Consider the following 15,716-nt stretch of genomic DNA (forward strand, 5'->3'; position numbering starts at 1 on the left):
ACAACAACAAAAAAATTGTTAAAAACTGACGTCACTGTTTCGTTCTTTCAAGCTCCTAAAACGGCAACACTGGAGATACCTGCGGCATAAATAAACCAAACAGCATGATTTATTTAGTTATGCCACAGACGGTCGCGCGGCCCCGAAGTTAAAAGTCTCACGAGTGCAGCATCTGTACACTGGTGAATTAAAAACAAATAGGGAGGGAGATGTCCGGCTTGAACCACGTGCCGTTCCTGCTTCCCTGAAACTTTATTCACACAGTCCATGAAAGGCAATATTCCTAGTGGAGCTTTCGAGACTTGAGGTGATTTGTGCAGTGTTTTTTTTTTTTTTTTTTTTTTTTTTGTGATGCGAGTATGTTGATTTACGACTGTTATGCTAGCTAGTGAATGTGGAACAGCGCGCGGAGCTTCAACACACCAACTATCACGTCGCTTGCGGGCCACGCAGGCTTCGTTGGCGTTGATACGACAATGCCAGTGTTGTCCATTCGTTCATTTCCGCTCTGTGCGAAAATAATAATAATAAAAAAAGTTCTGCGCTGTTTCCGGGTGAAAAATAAGCCACACTACTCACCACCATTCTCACTCCCAATGTCAAAAAAAAAAAAAAAAAAAAAAAAAACCGTCAGTCAGTCCCTCAGCTGTCGCACACTCGTCCAATCAGGACCGCACGCGCCTGCTGCTCGCTTCAACTTCCGCCTCTAGAAATGAAGGTTTATGCGACTTTTCCGCCAGTATATGCTCATTAGCAGAATAAGCGTCGCCAATCGCTTCATGAAAACACCATATGTGGAATTAGGCAATGTAATGTGGCCATTAAAGGGCCATATTCGAGTAATTAAAACTCGTAGCTGAACTAGCTGAAGAATGCCTCCATAACAGAACGGATCTTCCACTAGGCTCCTCCCTCAAATAGTAATTGTCCAGTCTAGTCCTTGACTGTTAACAAGTTCAACATAACTGAAAATGTTGTTCCCTTTGCTTCATCACATTAAAAAAACAAAACAAAACACTTGTGCTTTTTCATCCATTTTTAACTCTAGTCTATTATCAAGCCCTTGATAAGCTTCTGCTGCTTGATAACAATCACAAATAATTATTATCAAGTGTGTTAAATTGGAGAGATATCTAAAACATGAGGGACAATAGATGTCCAGAAGCAGGGTTGGTGACGACTGAGTTAGAGCATCACTTACTTATTGGCCTTCATTTCACACAGGCCATCGATTAGCCAAGACCGTGTCTCCCGCACCCAGCCGCACACTGTCTGGCTATAGGCATCCAAACCTTTATAACACTTCAGGTCTTAAGCAGTGTACGGGCGTGGAGAAGAAACTAGGTAGTTCACTATATCTGGATATAATATTGAAGGTAGAACTGCCGTTGTGGGTCCCGTAGCCCCTGACAGACTCTGTGCCTACACCGGGTCATCTTTCCAAGGCCAGGGGGCTCGCTGGTATTAACTGCAATATTTCATTATATCACTATTTCTCCCGCTGACCGAGTCCTTCTCTGTATATTTTTGCAGCTTCCACATGTTCCTCTTGGCTTTCCTGCAGTTTTGACATTTTAAATCTCACCAAAAATGTACATTCAACATGCCATTCATTGTATTGTCGCCAATATGGCCGCGCATCAAGGTAACTGACAAAAATGTGATGTCAGTGAAAACAGTCTATTGGAGCAGCATTGGAAAAGAACTGACCCCTCTGAGACCCCGTCCCCAGAAGCTCTCAGTTTGGATTGGGTTGATTGGTTACTCATGGTTCAAGTGCACATTAAAATGACATTTTTGTGTTTCTGAATGTGGTTAGCCCCCTGTATGCAGAAAGATCACATAAAACATTGAGATTGGTGCATTAAAATACACAAGGAGGCTGCTGGTCAGCCTGGAAAACTAGGAGTCACATCATCCGCCTTGAAACGCCGCCGTTACGTCAGTGTTATTCGCCTCATTATACCCAGAGTTGCGGGTGTCATGACCTGAGACAAACATTGAAAGACACGCCGTGTCACATCCCAGCACTGCGCTGAGCGTGTGTGTATGTGTGTGTGCAGACTGTGACATCATCACAGGGGCCTCTTTATTCATGTCATGAGCCACCATCATCACATGATGGTACTTTGAACCCCTGTGCGAGAACATCTAAGTGACACGGAGCAGTTTATGTAACGATGGAGTCGGGTGGGGGTGGGGGGGGTGGGGGTGGAGTGACTCACAGTGTCACAAGATATACGGCCACAGCAAAAGTGCGGACGTGCTTTTATTTCTGTAAATTATCACAAAGACAAACACACTTCAGTGTTTCCCTTGTTGGTTTCATGGAATCAGACCTGTGTACATAAATGTGAATCTAAAAAAATACAAAAATAAAAAAAGGCAAAACACTGAGTGATAAAGATGATTTTCTCTCTCCCACTTCCTTCCTTTTCCTTTTACGAGACTTTCCATTTTTGGTTCAATTTTCTAAATGACGCCATTTTTCTAAAAAGTGCACTATAATCACTGCTCTTACTGAATTCTACAAGTAACAGGCACTCACAGAAAGTCATCAATGCACAACACAAACAGAAAGGCGGCTACATTTTCGACAGAGTTTGCAGCCCTGCAAACTCCCTAGTCGGCTTTTTACTGTCAGATAAGGTTCAGCGCGTGCAGCAACACCTGGAATCATTAGCTGCCAAGCAATTATTAACAGATACGGTCATTATAAAAAACCCTGGCACAAACTCCACCTGAAAATATGGAACATTTGAATCTGGTAGCAGCCGGAGACCATTTGGTACAAATTAAAAACAAGCTTTCTCCTATGTCACTGAAAAAACTAGATTAAGGTTTTATAATAAGGTTTAATTATACGCCTGTGTAGTGCTGAAACAATGTATATACAGGCACAGGTAGGTCTTTAGATCTAACTTCTAATGAGCCTGAACATGAGCAACAGCTTTAGTGAGAGAAAACAAAACAAAACAATAATCAAAACAAAATAAAATGTGGGCCACCCTACCAGCAAAACACAGAAGAGAGGAAGAAAAACATTTTTCTTCAGCAGGGCCTGTAATTGCGTTAACGTTGTAACTTAATAAATAAAAATGAAAACTCTGCATAGCTAATAGATCACAGCATCACGAGTTGAGTGCAAAAAAATAAAACCGTTAGTGGAGAAAAAATTCAAACGTGGACGGTCGAGTTAAGCTACTCTGGTCACAGCTGCAGGGGGAAAAGTGCTGCACGGAAAATTCTGACGGCTCGTCTCGTTTTCGGGCAACAGGAGACGGGCAACACGGTGCCCGGCGGCCTCGCCGTGTGATGACTGACTTCAGGCTGAAGAACCGCTGTTTGTTTCTCTTGCTGGCGTTCCCGTAAAGGCAACAAGATAATGAATCTTATTTGTTTGCAGAAGAAGTTGTTTCTCGATTGCAGAAGTTGCATCCTCTGTAGATTCGCGGTTGAATCTGGCTGCGGCCGAGCTCCACCAGAGGAGGCTGGAGACTCTCGAGGGGACGCGCAGACATCCGGCCAGTGACACCAGGTGGTGGGACGCATCAGCTAGGGGGGAGGTAGCGGGGCTCGGTCTGACTGGTATGGCGGCCAGGAGCCTTTGTGATTGACGCGAGCTCGTCTCTCTCTTTCTTCTTAATGAGCCTGTTGGCGAGGCTTATGAAAGATTGAAATGAATCGAGGCTGATGAAGACAAAAAAGGCATGGACGGATCACAGAGAGCAGGGGGGGCGGGGGGGGGATCAGAGGGAGGGGAGCGCTGTCATTTGAACAGCGGGGGAGGAGTAATTGTCGCGAATGAGCGAGATGAAAATGGAACAAACAAGGGAGCTCAAGGTGCGGCGGAAGCCCGCGGGTGATGCGGGAGGCAACGCGGGCCGGGTGGGGTTTGGGGGCGCGGCAGCAGCGTCTGGGTGGCCTGATGAAAGAGCTGAGGAATGTTGCGTGTCCTTGTCCTTTAATCAGAGAGGATAAAGGTTGTTACAATTCCAGGAGGAGGCCCAGAGAATCCTGATTCAGACTGACTGGCAGCTGGCCTTCATGCCTCCGTGCACAATTATGAGGACACGCGCAGGGAGGCGGCGGAGGAGAGGGCTTCACATCTTAAAGGGATCCTTCACCCCCGAGTCAATGCTTGACGCGTCTGCCGCTCACCCCACTCCTCCGTGTCAGCCGAGGCCCCCTGGCGAGCCGCGCTGCTGCCTGATCCACGTGACCGCTCCAGAGTTTTACAGATCGGAGTGTCCCCCCTGTCACAACTCACAGGTCCAGTGTGTGAAATGTTGCTTGATTTATCATTTTTATGTCGGTACAAGCTTAACATACTGCCCATAAATACATTGACAAAAGTGAATACTCAAATGGTCATTTGGTTTTCCTACCCTGAGAACGGATCTCATGTATATCTAAGAATACACATAGAGCAATAAGGCTCTTGCTCCTAGTTAGCTGCCACCTTGCACCGCCACATTTTGAGGACTGTGACAGTGACAGTGACCTGAATACGAAACGCGCTGTCAGGCGGGCCTCCTTAAATCTCGGGCTTCCTTAAAATTTTTACACGCTGGACCTCAAACCTGCATTTTTTTTTTTCACCGTTTCTGTCCTCATTCCACAATGCTGATACTTCAACACTGGGAGACGGAGACCGAGCTGTTGGTTGCGGCTGGCAACTAAATCAGAACATTAAAACAACATCAAAGAAATCCCACTTTATCTGCCTGGATTAGAAGATGCCGGCACAGCCTCCCTCCATCCGCATGATGGGAAGCAAGCAGAGGGGGGGGGGGGTGCGCGGCGTTGGTGCGTGGGGGGACGGGGGGACGGCAGGACGGCAGTAATCAAAATTCTGACTGAAGCGTCCGCTCCAAAGCACAGCAACAAGTCGCCTCCGCTGAGATGCCGACAGCGTGAGCGATCGCATTCGACCCTCCCTGATGTGTGTTTGTGAGTGATGTGAACGAGCAATTAGCTCGTCCTCCCGTTGCCGCGTCGTTTAGACGTTGCCTTCGCCCGCCGCTAATTATTATTTATGCTCCAATATCGGGAGTCTGCCATCAAAAAAAAAAACCCCACCGCTCCGCGCCCACACATACACACACACTTTATTGCATTCATCGGGCTGATTATTCCCTCGGGTTTGCCTCTCAGGCCAATTATCACTGATGGGGCCCTCCTGCAGGGAAAAGGGAGGCGTGTCTGGCTTTTTTTCCCCCTCTTTTTTTCTTCATAAATTCCCTTCCGCGTCTCTTTGGCCCTGTCACCGCCGTTAGCAACGCTACAAGAGCGAGCGAGCAGCAGCCATCATTTTAATGAGCGCCACGTGGAAGGCTGACCTGCGCCGCGGGTAGGGGAAAATTAATTCTGGTCAATATGCTTCAAAGACCCTGGAATCAAACTGCAATAGGAAAAACAAAGCTGCCTCCTCCCCACCATCAGCTCTGGAGGCTAAAGCGTTTCCAACGGCCTTTATAAATTGTGCCGACGGTCGCAGGGATTCGCGCTAAAAATAGTGACGCGCACAAACAAACAGCGGTCGTGAGTGTCCGAGGGGGTTTGCTTGAGAATAAAATGTCAGCATACTTAAGCCGGTCGTTCCTCGCAAAGGCTTTGGGAAAAAAACCAACAACGCAGCGCGCAGAGAGAGAGAGGAGAGAGAAATAACAACAACAGCCGAACATGTCAAGGGTGAGGAATGCTAGCCAAGCGTAGCTTTTTGGTAAAACTCAGGCAGGCGCTGCCCTCATTGGGCCGGATGCAACCGCCTCATTAAAGCCGAATCAGTACGGCTGACCGGGCCGGGGTGTGTTTTTTTTTTTTGTTTTTTTTGGATCCAGGCAGACGCAAAGGCGGGGAAGGTCGGTGGGTTTCTGGCTCTGTCGTCACGGTGCACTCACGGCAGAGGTCGCCCTCGTCGTCGCCGCGCGGACAATCCCGGGCGAAGTCGCACAGCTTGTCGACGGGGATGGCTGGCCCCTGGTAGCAGTGGTACTGGCCCCTCAGCGTGATGTTGGGGCCGGCTGGGGACGCTGCACGAGGAAGAGGAGGAGAGACGGAAGAAGGAACAGTCAGTTTCGACAGTTTTTATATATAGGGTAGATTGACTCTTCTGAAAGAAAATAAGGAAAGAACAAAAGTGTCCATTGAATTTTTTTTCCATTAAAAAAATCATCAGAAATTAAAAAAAATATAAGTTTTCTGGTTTGTTTCAGTAGATGGCAGTGTAAGCAGCATACCAAAAAATGTAATAAAAGGTGGAAGATGACAAAAACCACCAAAAAACACACAATAGGGACAGTCATTTTTTTTTTTTTATCTTGTGAAATGTTTTTCATGGAAAAAAAAGTTTCAATCTCATCAACTCGAATGTATTCTGTTGTTGTCACTGGTGATGTTGCCGTGGAAACAGGAATGACAGGAATGACGTCAACTTCGCCTCATGAACACCTTTTACTTTTCTCCTTTATGTGAGTGCAGGCGATTCTATCATTGCTTTCCAACGTGACACATAACAGGGAAATGAAAAAAAAACAAAAAAAAAACCCAGCCATGATGGCAACAAAATGTAAAAATTTTCAAGAGCGTCAAAGAAATTACATTTTTGCTGTTAAAATAATAAAAGTAAAAGTTTCAGTTACAGTTTGTGAGTGGTGTCCATAAAGCTGTGAAATAAAGAGTGGCGCCTCTGGTGTCCAAAGCGAGGAACTTAACAGTCTGTAGACGGAAAACCTCCCTAATTTATTCCTTATGAGAAACTGATAAGGAAACTGGCTAGGTTGATGTATGACAGACTTTATTATTCTTCATATTAAAACGATCAGTCTGATGATAACTCAGATCACACTAATAAAGGCCATCAACCGTCACATGACATATAGCCATATGTGTTGCAGAGTAACGGCGATAACGCAGAGCTAACGCTGGAGAAAAAAAAAAATTCTAATCATATGCGCTGGATTGACGTCAACTAAATTGCCCAAATCGTCTTTAATATTTAATCTGTTTTTTTTTTTTTTTTAAAGCACTTTGGGTGGACGGTGAGTCTAAAAGCAGGACGTCAGCTCAGTGGGCAAACTAGTGGGGAAACTGCACAAAGTAAAGTTTTTTTCTTCACACGCTTGAGGTAAATTTTGCTTGAATCATTACGGAGGGGAGTTTTGCACAGGCGCACACACGGACGGCTCATTTCTGAACCCACACGTGGAAACAAGGAGTTACGCAATCCATCCTTCCCGTCCCGCTCCCACATCGCAACTGACACACTTTCATACCTCCGGGTCATTTCAACTCGCAGACTTACTGAAACTGCACATCTTTGGACTAAAGTTTGAGAAGGGACGCCCAGAGGCGCTGAGAGAACATGCCAACTCCACACACACACAGGCACACACACACACACACAGGCACGCACGCACGCAAAAGAAAACAGCCGCAGTGACACAATCAGGAACGCAATTCCCTTCTTCCTGAGAGACGGAGGAGTGCTCACCGCTGCACTTCTGCACCGCCGCAGGATTTATGTGTTCAACGCCAGAACACAAATCAGTGTCCCCGGGGGGCTGTCGGGGGGGGAGGGACATCAGAAAACATGTATGCTCCCTACAAAAAGTGCATCAGTCAGTGACAAAAGGCGAATGCAACCTCTGGCTGTGACACCAGCAAAGCCAGTTTGTAGGCCCCATAAATAACTCTGGCAGGGCTGCACGAGCATCATCTGCTTCCTCATGCTTCCAGTATATATGTATGTATCATCCAGAAGCAGCTAAAACAATATGACCCAGATACTGCAACACACACACACACAGACACACAGACGCACACAGACACACACACGCCTCGGAGTGATATCGGCTGCCTCAATCGCAGGCCGGGACGTTTGCATATCTATGCAAATCAGGCGGGCGATGTGTGATTTGTGCACACGGCTCACCTCCACCCTCATCAGCGAAAGCTAATCCTGCTATAGAGACAGTGCAGGTCGAGCACAAGGAGACGGGGATCTGGCTACTCCACAAGGAAGAAGGAGAAGATGAGGAGGAAGAGGAAGAGGAAGAGGAAGAGGAAGAGGAAAGGCCAGGAGGCGGCGGGTTCAGCTCGCGGTTCCCCATCGATCTGTATCATGTGGATTTGTTCTTGGCTCCGACGAGCTCGGCAGTCTGGCAGCAAAGGCCATGAAGGAGGGGATGTGGTGTTGTTTGAACTGATTCAGACTCTTTTGTCTGTTCGCCGAGCCTGAGGTGTTGCTGGGGTGACTGGCTTTGTCTGACACCAGTAAATGACGCGGCAGCACGGGCAGCCCAGGTCTCATTAAGCGCTTGAGACATATATAATACACACTCTTCATGAGGAAATGAGCCACTCAGGAAGTGTGCACACAGAGCGCCATTAACCCGGGCAAATAAAAGCTCCAGTCGCTAGCTGGACTGGGCCCTATCAGCCGCGGAACAGGCTGCAAAGACGGAACTTTTCCTCTCAGAATGGGAACACGTCAGCGCGGGGCCTCCTACAGGCCACTTAGAGCGCCGCCAAGGCTTAATGGCTTCAAAGAGTCGCATTAACGTGTCAGGGAACAATTCAACGTTTTTTTTTTTTTTTTTTTCATCCATAGAAACGGTGAGATCCTTGAGTTGCCTATTTTCTTTTTGTACTTGTTAAAAAAAAAAAAGAGGCTCCCATGAACCTTTTGTGCCGCTCATGGTGCTCGTGTTCCGCTCACAATAACTGAGGAGAAGAAGAAGAAAAAAAAGAAAAGAAAAAAAGAAAAGAAAAAAAGAAAAGAAAAAAAAGGAAAACGGAGCCTCACTCACTGGCTTTCATTCAGACGGTGCAAGGTGAACCCTCGTTGGCTTCTGGCCTGCTCGCTAGCAGACGCAGGTTTTTGCTACATGCGCTAACTGGTCGCATGCATTATGTATGGGCCGTGCCCAGCTGCTTGCCGGCTGGCGAGGCAATTTATCAGGGCGGCGAAAAAAATCCGTGCTATGAGGCCGCGTGGCAGACACCTCTGGCCCCGGGTATTTGAATTTGGCGATCCGTCTTCGTTTTAACGGCAGTCAGGTACAAAGTTACACAGCAGCCATCTCGCTGACCTTTGACCCGCCAAGAGGGGAGGGGAAACTGGACCGCCGCAGTTCCTAAATCACATTTGTCACATTGCGAGAACCCCTCGCGGAGCGGCGGCGGCGGCTGGATGCGCCCAGACTAGACTCTCTGGCGGTGGGGGGGACTATTTAGTATTCAGACACCGGCAAACTTGATTTCTCGCCGTGTGACTTCCGACAAAAACAAAAACAGCACAGAGGCGGGAGAAGTCAGAGCGACATCCCCCGTGTGCCTCAGAGTAGCCTTGACCTCTGGCCCAAATCTTCCATAAAACACCATCAAAGCCCCGCAGATGTAAAGTAAATAACATTTCTTTCAGAGTGTCAGACGGTTTTACAGTCACAGGTCACGGAGCAGGCGGCGGGAAGTGCGGTCAGAGGCCGACGTGACCCCTGGAACGTCTCCAGTGGCCAAACAGGCGGTTTGGATTCACAGTGAATCCAAACTGAATAAACATGGAACCCCCTGAATTACACCGTCTGCTCATTCAATGAGTGTTGGAGCGCGGCGGTTGGCCACCCGGGCGACTACTGGCGAATCAACCATCCATCCATCCATCCATCCATCCATCCATCCATCCATCCATGACAATGTGAGCCTACGGCGTCGGCCCACCTCGGTCGGTGAGCGGGAGGGAAATTAATGAACGGTTTCAAGAAAAAAAACAAACAAACAAACAAACAAACCACCCTGCAGTTCCCCTTTTCCACACAGTGAAATCCATTTAACGCTTTCACACTTTTTTTGCATAACTGCGTCATTCATGTCATTGTTCTCCCCCCCCCCCGCCCCCGCCCCTGTGCGATTCCGCTGATAGAGACTAATCAGGAGATCATGCAAAGTGGCTCGGGCCCTCCCGTAAAAAAAAAAAAAAAACACAACAAAACACAACCCCTCCGCTAGGACATAGGCGTGCTGCCTGTGTCTTCCCGTATTTGAATACGGCCAGAGAGTCGAACGGCTCGCGGCGGCTCGGGGACGACTCAGTATTTCAGTCACGAGCTGAAATCTCTCTGCGTGCTGGGAAACCGCAGAGACGGGAGTTGTCTGAAGGGTTGTCCAACTTGGAATATCGCTCTACGCTCGCTGAATAATAATCCCAACCGAGAGAAGTTGGGGGGGGGGGAAGAGCGCTTGATGGATTAGAAACAACCCGGATTCAGATGGAGCTCACCGCCGTTTTATTCCCTGCCCATTCATGACTCTCTAATCTCAGCCGGCGTTGCGGGAAAACTGTTCTCTCTCCATCATTGGAAAACCTCGTGGAGTCGCTGGGGGGAGGAGGGGGAGGAGGGTGTCGAGGAGGTGCGGGGCCACCTCACCCGAAGGCCAAGTCCTGAGACACTCATGGAGATTTACGGCGCCGAGAGACGGATGCGGCCGAGTTCCCCGCCGGACGGGCGACGGGGCAAGAAGTATTCGCTCATGAATTCAATTAAGTGCGAGTTCGGCCGCGCTCGACCGGCCACGGCTCTGCCCGCCGGCCGCAGCTATCTGTCATGGGGAAAACGGGGGGTCGGGGGGGGGGGGGGGGGGGGGGGGGGGGGTTGCTGAGACTTGACCGACGGCAAGGGTGGACAGTGGCAGCCCGATAGCCTGCAAACGTGCAACTAATCCGTGCAAACTGGATCGAAGCCACACAACCACAAGAGTGGTTAAAAAGAAATCATTCACAGGTAAGACAAGTTGACGAGACGGCAGGCTCAGAACTGAGCTGCCGATTCACCGGAATGAGCAGCGGGTTCTCTTCAGGAGAACAGACGCCGCTTGCGGTTAGCGACGCTAACTTAGCGATAGAAGCAGAGCCCTGCTGTCGGGGGGAGGGGTCAGGGGCGCTGGTGTAGGAGGCACCCTGGAAGAATTCACCAGATTAGCAACAGAAAGTGTTGCCGTAAACTTAAAGGTCCGGTGTGTGAAATTTGAAGGAAGCCCACCCTGCGTTCAGCATTTAGTTTAGCTCACTAGGAGCGAGACCCTTGCCCCATGTACATTCTTATACATGTGAGAACTGATCGAAGGGTAGGAAAAACAAATGACTTGCATTGTATGTCATACACACGTACTATTGTATTTATGGGCAGCATCTTAAGCTTTTACAAATCTAAAAATCATAAATAAAGCCATCTTTTACACACTCTGCCTTTAAGAGCTCAGTTTCGGTGTATTTAACAAATAAACAAGAACTCGTCTTGAGGCCCAAACTGCGAGGCGCAGGATATGAGGGGGAAAAAAAACACGTTGAAAAATCTTTATTTTTTTTCCCCCCTCGGCAACGACTCCAACCAAAAATAACGGAATCGATGTCACTGACTGAGCTGTTACCTAACCGGCTGTTATCACACGCCGCGGCCTACTTTATCAGCACGCCCACCGCCACTTCAGCTGCCGCGGCTCATACGGTGATTTAATTCATTTACAGTTTCTGACCTCGGAAAAAAACACGACCCGCCGTGAAAAATCATGTACATTAAGAAAAAAAAAAAGAAAAAAAAAAAAAGAAGAAGAACCGGCGAGTATGCGCTTGCTGGCGTGAATTCAAAACAGCTCAAAGTGGGATTAGCACTTTACGCCAGGGCCGGACGCACCGGCAGTCGGGCAAAATGGGATTTAAGGATTTCTGCGTCTTAATGACGGACTTTGCTTCCATGATGTCCACGAGTCCATCACTTCCCATTTTAAAGTGCCGGGTCAGGGCCGATCCGAGCATCAGCCCCGTCGGCCATGTGTATGCTGGGAACGCTCCACCGGCTGCTCCGGGCCGTTAAACACTCGCTCAATATCTTAAAAATAAAACTGCCCGTGCAGATCGCTTTGGACCGGCGCCGGGCCGGGTGAAAGCCTGTCTGTCGGCGCTGAGAGGTCGTCGCTGGTGGAAACGCCCCGAGGCGAGAGATTAGAGGTACAACGTGATGAAGCTCGATGCGGAAGGTTGACTTGCTTGTGTTTTTTTTCGTCAATCGATGAGGTGTTTTATTGAGGCGGCTCTGCTTCCTCCTGATCAAACAGAGTGCAACCTGAGGCAGGTTTGTTTTTTTTTTCTCTTCTTCTTCTTCTTCTTCTTCTTCTTCTAAGGGTGCTAAATAATCCTAGACAATCCCAAACGACAACATAGCTGACGGGCCAGATGGAAAGTTTCCCAGATCTCGTGGATTTATTTCCGATATCCATCTGGGGAAAAAAAAAATCTCTTTATGAAAAAGGGGAGGGATTTTGCGACACACACACACAAACACACACACACACACACACACACACGCACAAAATAATTTTTGGTGTAATTTTTTGGGGGGGTGAATAGGTGATCTTTCTGAGCACAGAGCAAAATCAAGATATTGACCTAACCGGATCAGAACCGGATAGTAAATTAGCGAGGCCAACTTGAGATATAAACAAACAATAACAAAAAAAACATTTCAGACCGGCGCTCTTCAGGATGGCTGAGCATGATTTCTATCTTAAAATCTAAGCATTTCACCTCTGCGTCGCCAGAGCAGTCGTGGAGGTAAATTAACATGGAGCAAAAATATCTGATCACGTAACCTCCAAGTCGATCTGACAGATAAACGAGCCACTGCTGCCTTCTAATAAACTTACCCTAATGCGCTTACGAAACCAAGATCCAATTAGCATCTTGTGATTAAAAAGGATTTGATTAATTTGTTTATTTATTTATTTATTTTAGCCAGATTATATAACATGGCACTTTAAAATTGTGCAACGCAGAATAAAAGCTCCAGGCTGATAGCTGAAAACAGCCAATTGGGGTTCGGTGGGTTCAGGAGGGCTGCAGAGCCAAATGTGGTGCAAAAACTCAAGCGCACTCAGACTGCAGGTGATCGATTAACTTGGTGACCTGGCATTGATTTCATGCAGAGAAAAAAAAAAGAAAAAAAAAATATATCTAGAATATTCAGTCTAACAGTCACTCCATCTCATGGGATGAAAGGTGCCACAGGACCTAATCATAGTGCTTCATCTAGCATTAAAGTCCCACTCTCTTAAATGTTCTCGTAAAGTGGATATGAGTCGATATGAATCAGTCACGTGACGCAGTCTCACGTCAGCTTTAAACGGGTGAATTAGCGTCTCTAATTGTTGATCTTGTAATTGTGTTGAGATTGTACATGAGCTGCGAGACCTTTGGAATTTTATTCCCCCGCGGGCACTTGACAGTTTGATTATTTCTTTCATATATATAATTTATCACAATCAAACCTGTTGAAAAACCCCTTTGGAGCCGTTCAAGGCTCAGGACTTAACCCTTTCATGAAAATGTGCAATTAATACAAAAGACAGTGAAGGAAAAAGAAAGAGCTTTCATCCCTGTGGCTGTGCAAATAATTGATTATGTACAAGAAGGTGTAAATAATGATAATAATGACCCCCCCCCCCCCGTTAAAACCTACAGTTCACTCGGAGGCCAAATTCGACTCGATTCCGTCTGATGTTTTTCCTCCGGATCGCCGGGTGCTCCCGCACAACACCAGCGTTGTGTTGTGTTTCCGCAAAGTGATCTGCCGCGAATCAATGGAGCCGCGTAAAGTTCAGAGACGTCTCAGGTCGACGCTACACGGCTACAGGAGGAATCCCAGAATTCCAGGGAAGAACTGTCAACTGGCCAAGTTGTAATTATTCCTGCGGGGGCGAGCCCGGCACCGGGCCAACGGGAGCGCCGCTCTGGAGACGGAGGAACGGACGGAATGTCGGCAGACGTGGAGAGACCAGACGTGCGGGTAGAATTGGGTTCGTTAAAACATCTCCGGCAGCGAGAAACTTGAGGAATACTGTTTGACTAGATTTGGCTGGGGATAGAATTCTCCGATGAATCTTAATGAATTAGACGAAGCCTCACGGAAAAAGGGAGAAGAGAGGATTAAATCTAATTTTCCAATTTTCAGCTGTATTGATTTTTTTTCACGTGAAATCTGTCTGCCGCTGTTGTTCTGCCCACCACCGGTGGGTGCAGCCGGGCAAAATAAATAAATAAATAAATAAAATAAAATAAAACAGGAAATAAAACCTTTTCAAATTTCTCTCACAGTTTATCAGCAACGGCTTGTTGACATCAAAGTCGACGTTAATAGTAATTCTGGCTCCATTTCATCAGTGGACTTATTCACACCGAGGCTGAGAAACAACAGCAGCTGGGTTTCGTTGAATGGTGACCCACGGGTTTAATTTCTGCTGAAAGTCACCGTTACACTTCTGGGTGAAAGTTACAGAGAATGTAAATGTTTTTGTGCCTCATATACGGAGCCCTTTCAGAAAAAAAAGCAAACAAGACATAAAATCGATTAAAACAAAATTACTATTTAAAAAAAAAAAGTATGTTTTTGCCTGAAATAACAACACCGCCACCGCCAACAATAATAACAGTGATAATAATGACAGTGATAATAATAATAATAATAATAATAATAATAATAATAATAATAATAATAATAATACCAGTGGTGTGGTTGTGCACCTGCGTCAGATTAGCCAGCCTGCACACGTGCGCAGCCGGAGATTGACGACCTCGGGCGGCGCTGACGACTCTTTACAAGACTGATGGGGAGCGAAATGCGTTGCGCTCCATCACTCATCCTCACGGGCGGCTGGCCGCCTGCCTGACGGCCCTCCAGCCCTGTAAATATCCGCCTGCGTTTCTGACGTTTTTTCCATACATTCCGGGAACGTCCCACCCACCACGCCAGCGACCCCGCCGACAGCGGCAGCAATTTTTTTCTTTTTAAATTTATCCTCCTATTAATGCTGCATGTTGTATCATAAACCAGCCCTCGGAAAGCTGTTAATAATAATAAGAAAAAAAAACTCCCAGCATGCATTTATGTCATTCAGGGGAAGAGATTGAAGTCAATTATAAGCCTGGGGGGGTACAGTGGGGGGGCTGCATCCATCCTTCCCTCATCCTTCCATCCATGATATCTTGTGCTCTCTCCACTCCAGCGGCTGCCTCGGAAGCCCCTCCCCCTCCCCTGGAGGCGGCGGTGGCGGCGGCGCCCGGCTGTGATTGATGGGCCCGGGGACATAATCGCAGTATAGACTTTGCCGTGACGCTCCATTAAGGGCCCGCCGCGGCGAGTTGTAACGCTTAGGGAAATGGGCCGGCGAAGGGAAGGTCGGGGGGTCACGTAGCCACCGGTGGCTGGGGGAGGAGGGAGTAAGGCAGCAACATGTCCAACAGGAAGAGGGAAAAAAAAAAAAAGGATAACAAACAAATTCTGAGTAGAAAAATAAGCTCTTTTTTTTTTTAAGTGACCTTCCGCCTCGCCCAGCGACCGGCCGCTGCGGCAAAGTCAAAGCTGCTGTTGACACAATGTGGTAATGAGCTTGTCAGTCACGGCCACGGCCGCCGCCGCCGCCGCCGCCGCCGCCGCCGCCGTTTACCTCCAGGACGAGGGACGAGCGTGCGAGGTTAAGAGTGACGCCGACAGCGTTGCAATAATTATGCGCCATGTGCCACAAGCGCCCGGGGTAAGAAAATAAAAAGGGAAGAAAAAGGGGCGGTTTGCGTGACCAGCCAGTCAGTCAGCCAGTCAGTCAGTTTGATGGGTCTCGGTTCCACACGGCTTGGGAGCGGCAGAAATGGCAGGCCATGCAAAACC

The 15,716-nt window shown here is 47.8% G+C and overlaps 1 protein-coding gene across 1 annotated transcript in view; it reads right to left on the reverse strand.

Moving 5' to 3' along the window:
- Positions 1–15,716, reverse strand: part of alk (ALK receptor tyrosine kinase) — a 135,524-nt gene that overhangs the window by 40,993 nt on the left and 78,815 nt on the right. The window contains exon 4 of the mRNA XM_076023544.1: positions 5,904–6,035. Within this exon, the coding sequence (XP_075879659.1) occupies positions 5,904–6,035 (132 nt within the window). The remainder of the gene's footprint in view (positions 1–5,903; positions 6,036–15,716) is intronic.

Source organism: Nelusetta ayraudi, unplaced genomic scaffold (assembly GCF_046127955.1).
Source record: "Nelusetta ayraudi isolate G7.1 ecotype Tasmania unplaced genomic scaffold, CSIRO-AGI_Nayr_v1 ptg000015l, whole genome shotgun sequence".
Classification (NCBI taxonomy): domain Eukaryota; kingdom Metazoa; phylum Chordata; class Actinopteri; order Tetraodontiformes; family Monacanthidae; genus Nelusetta; species Nelusetta ayraudi.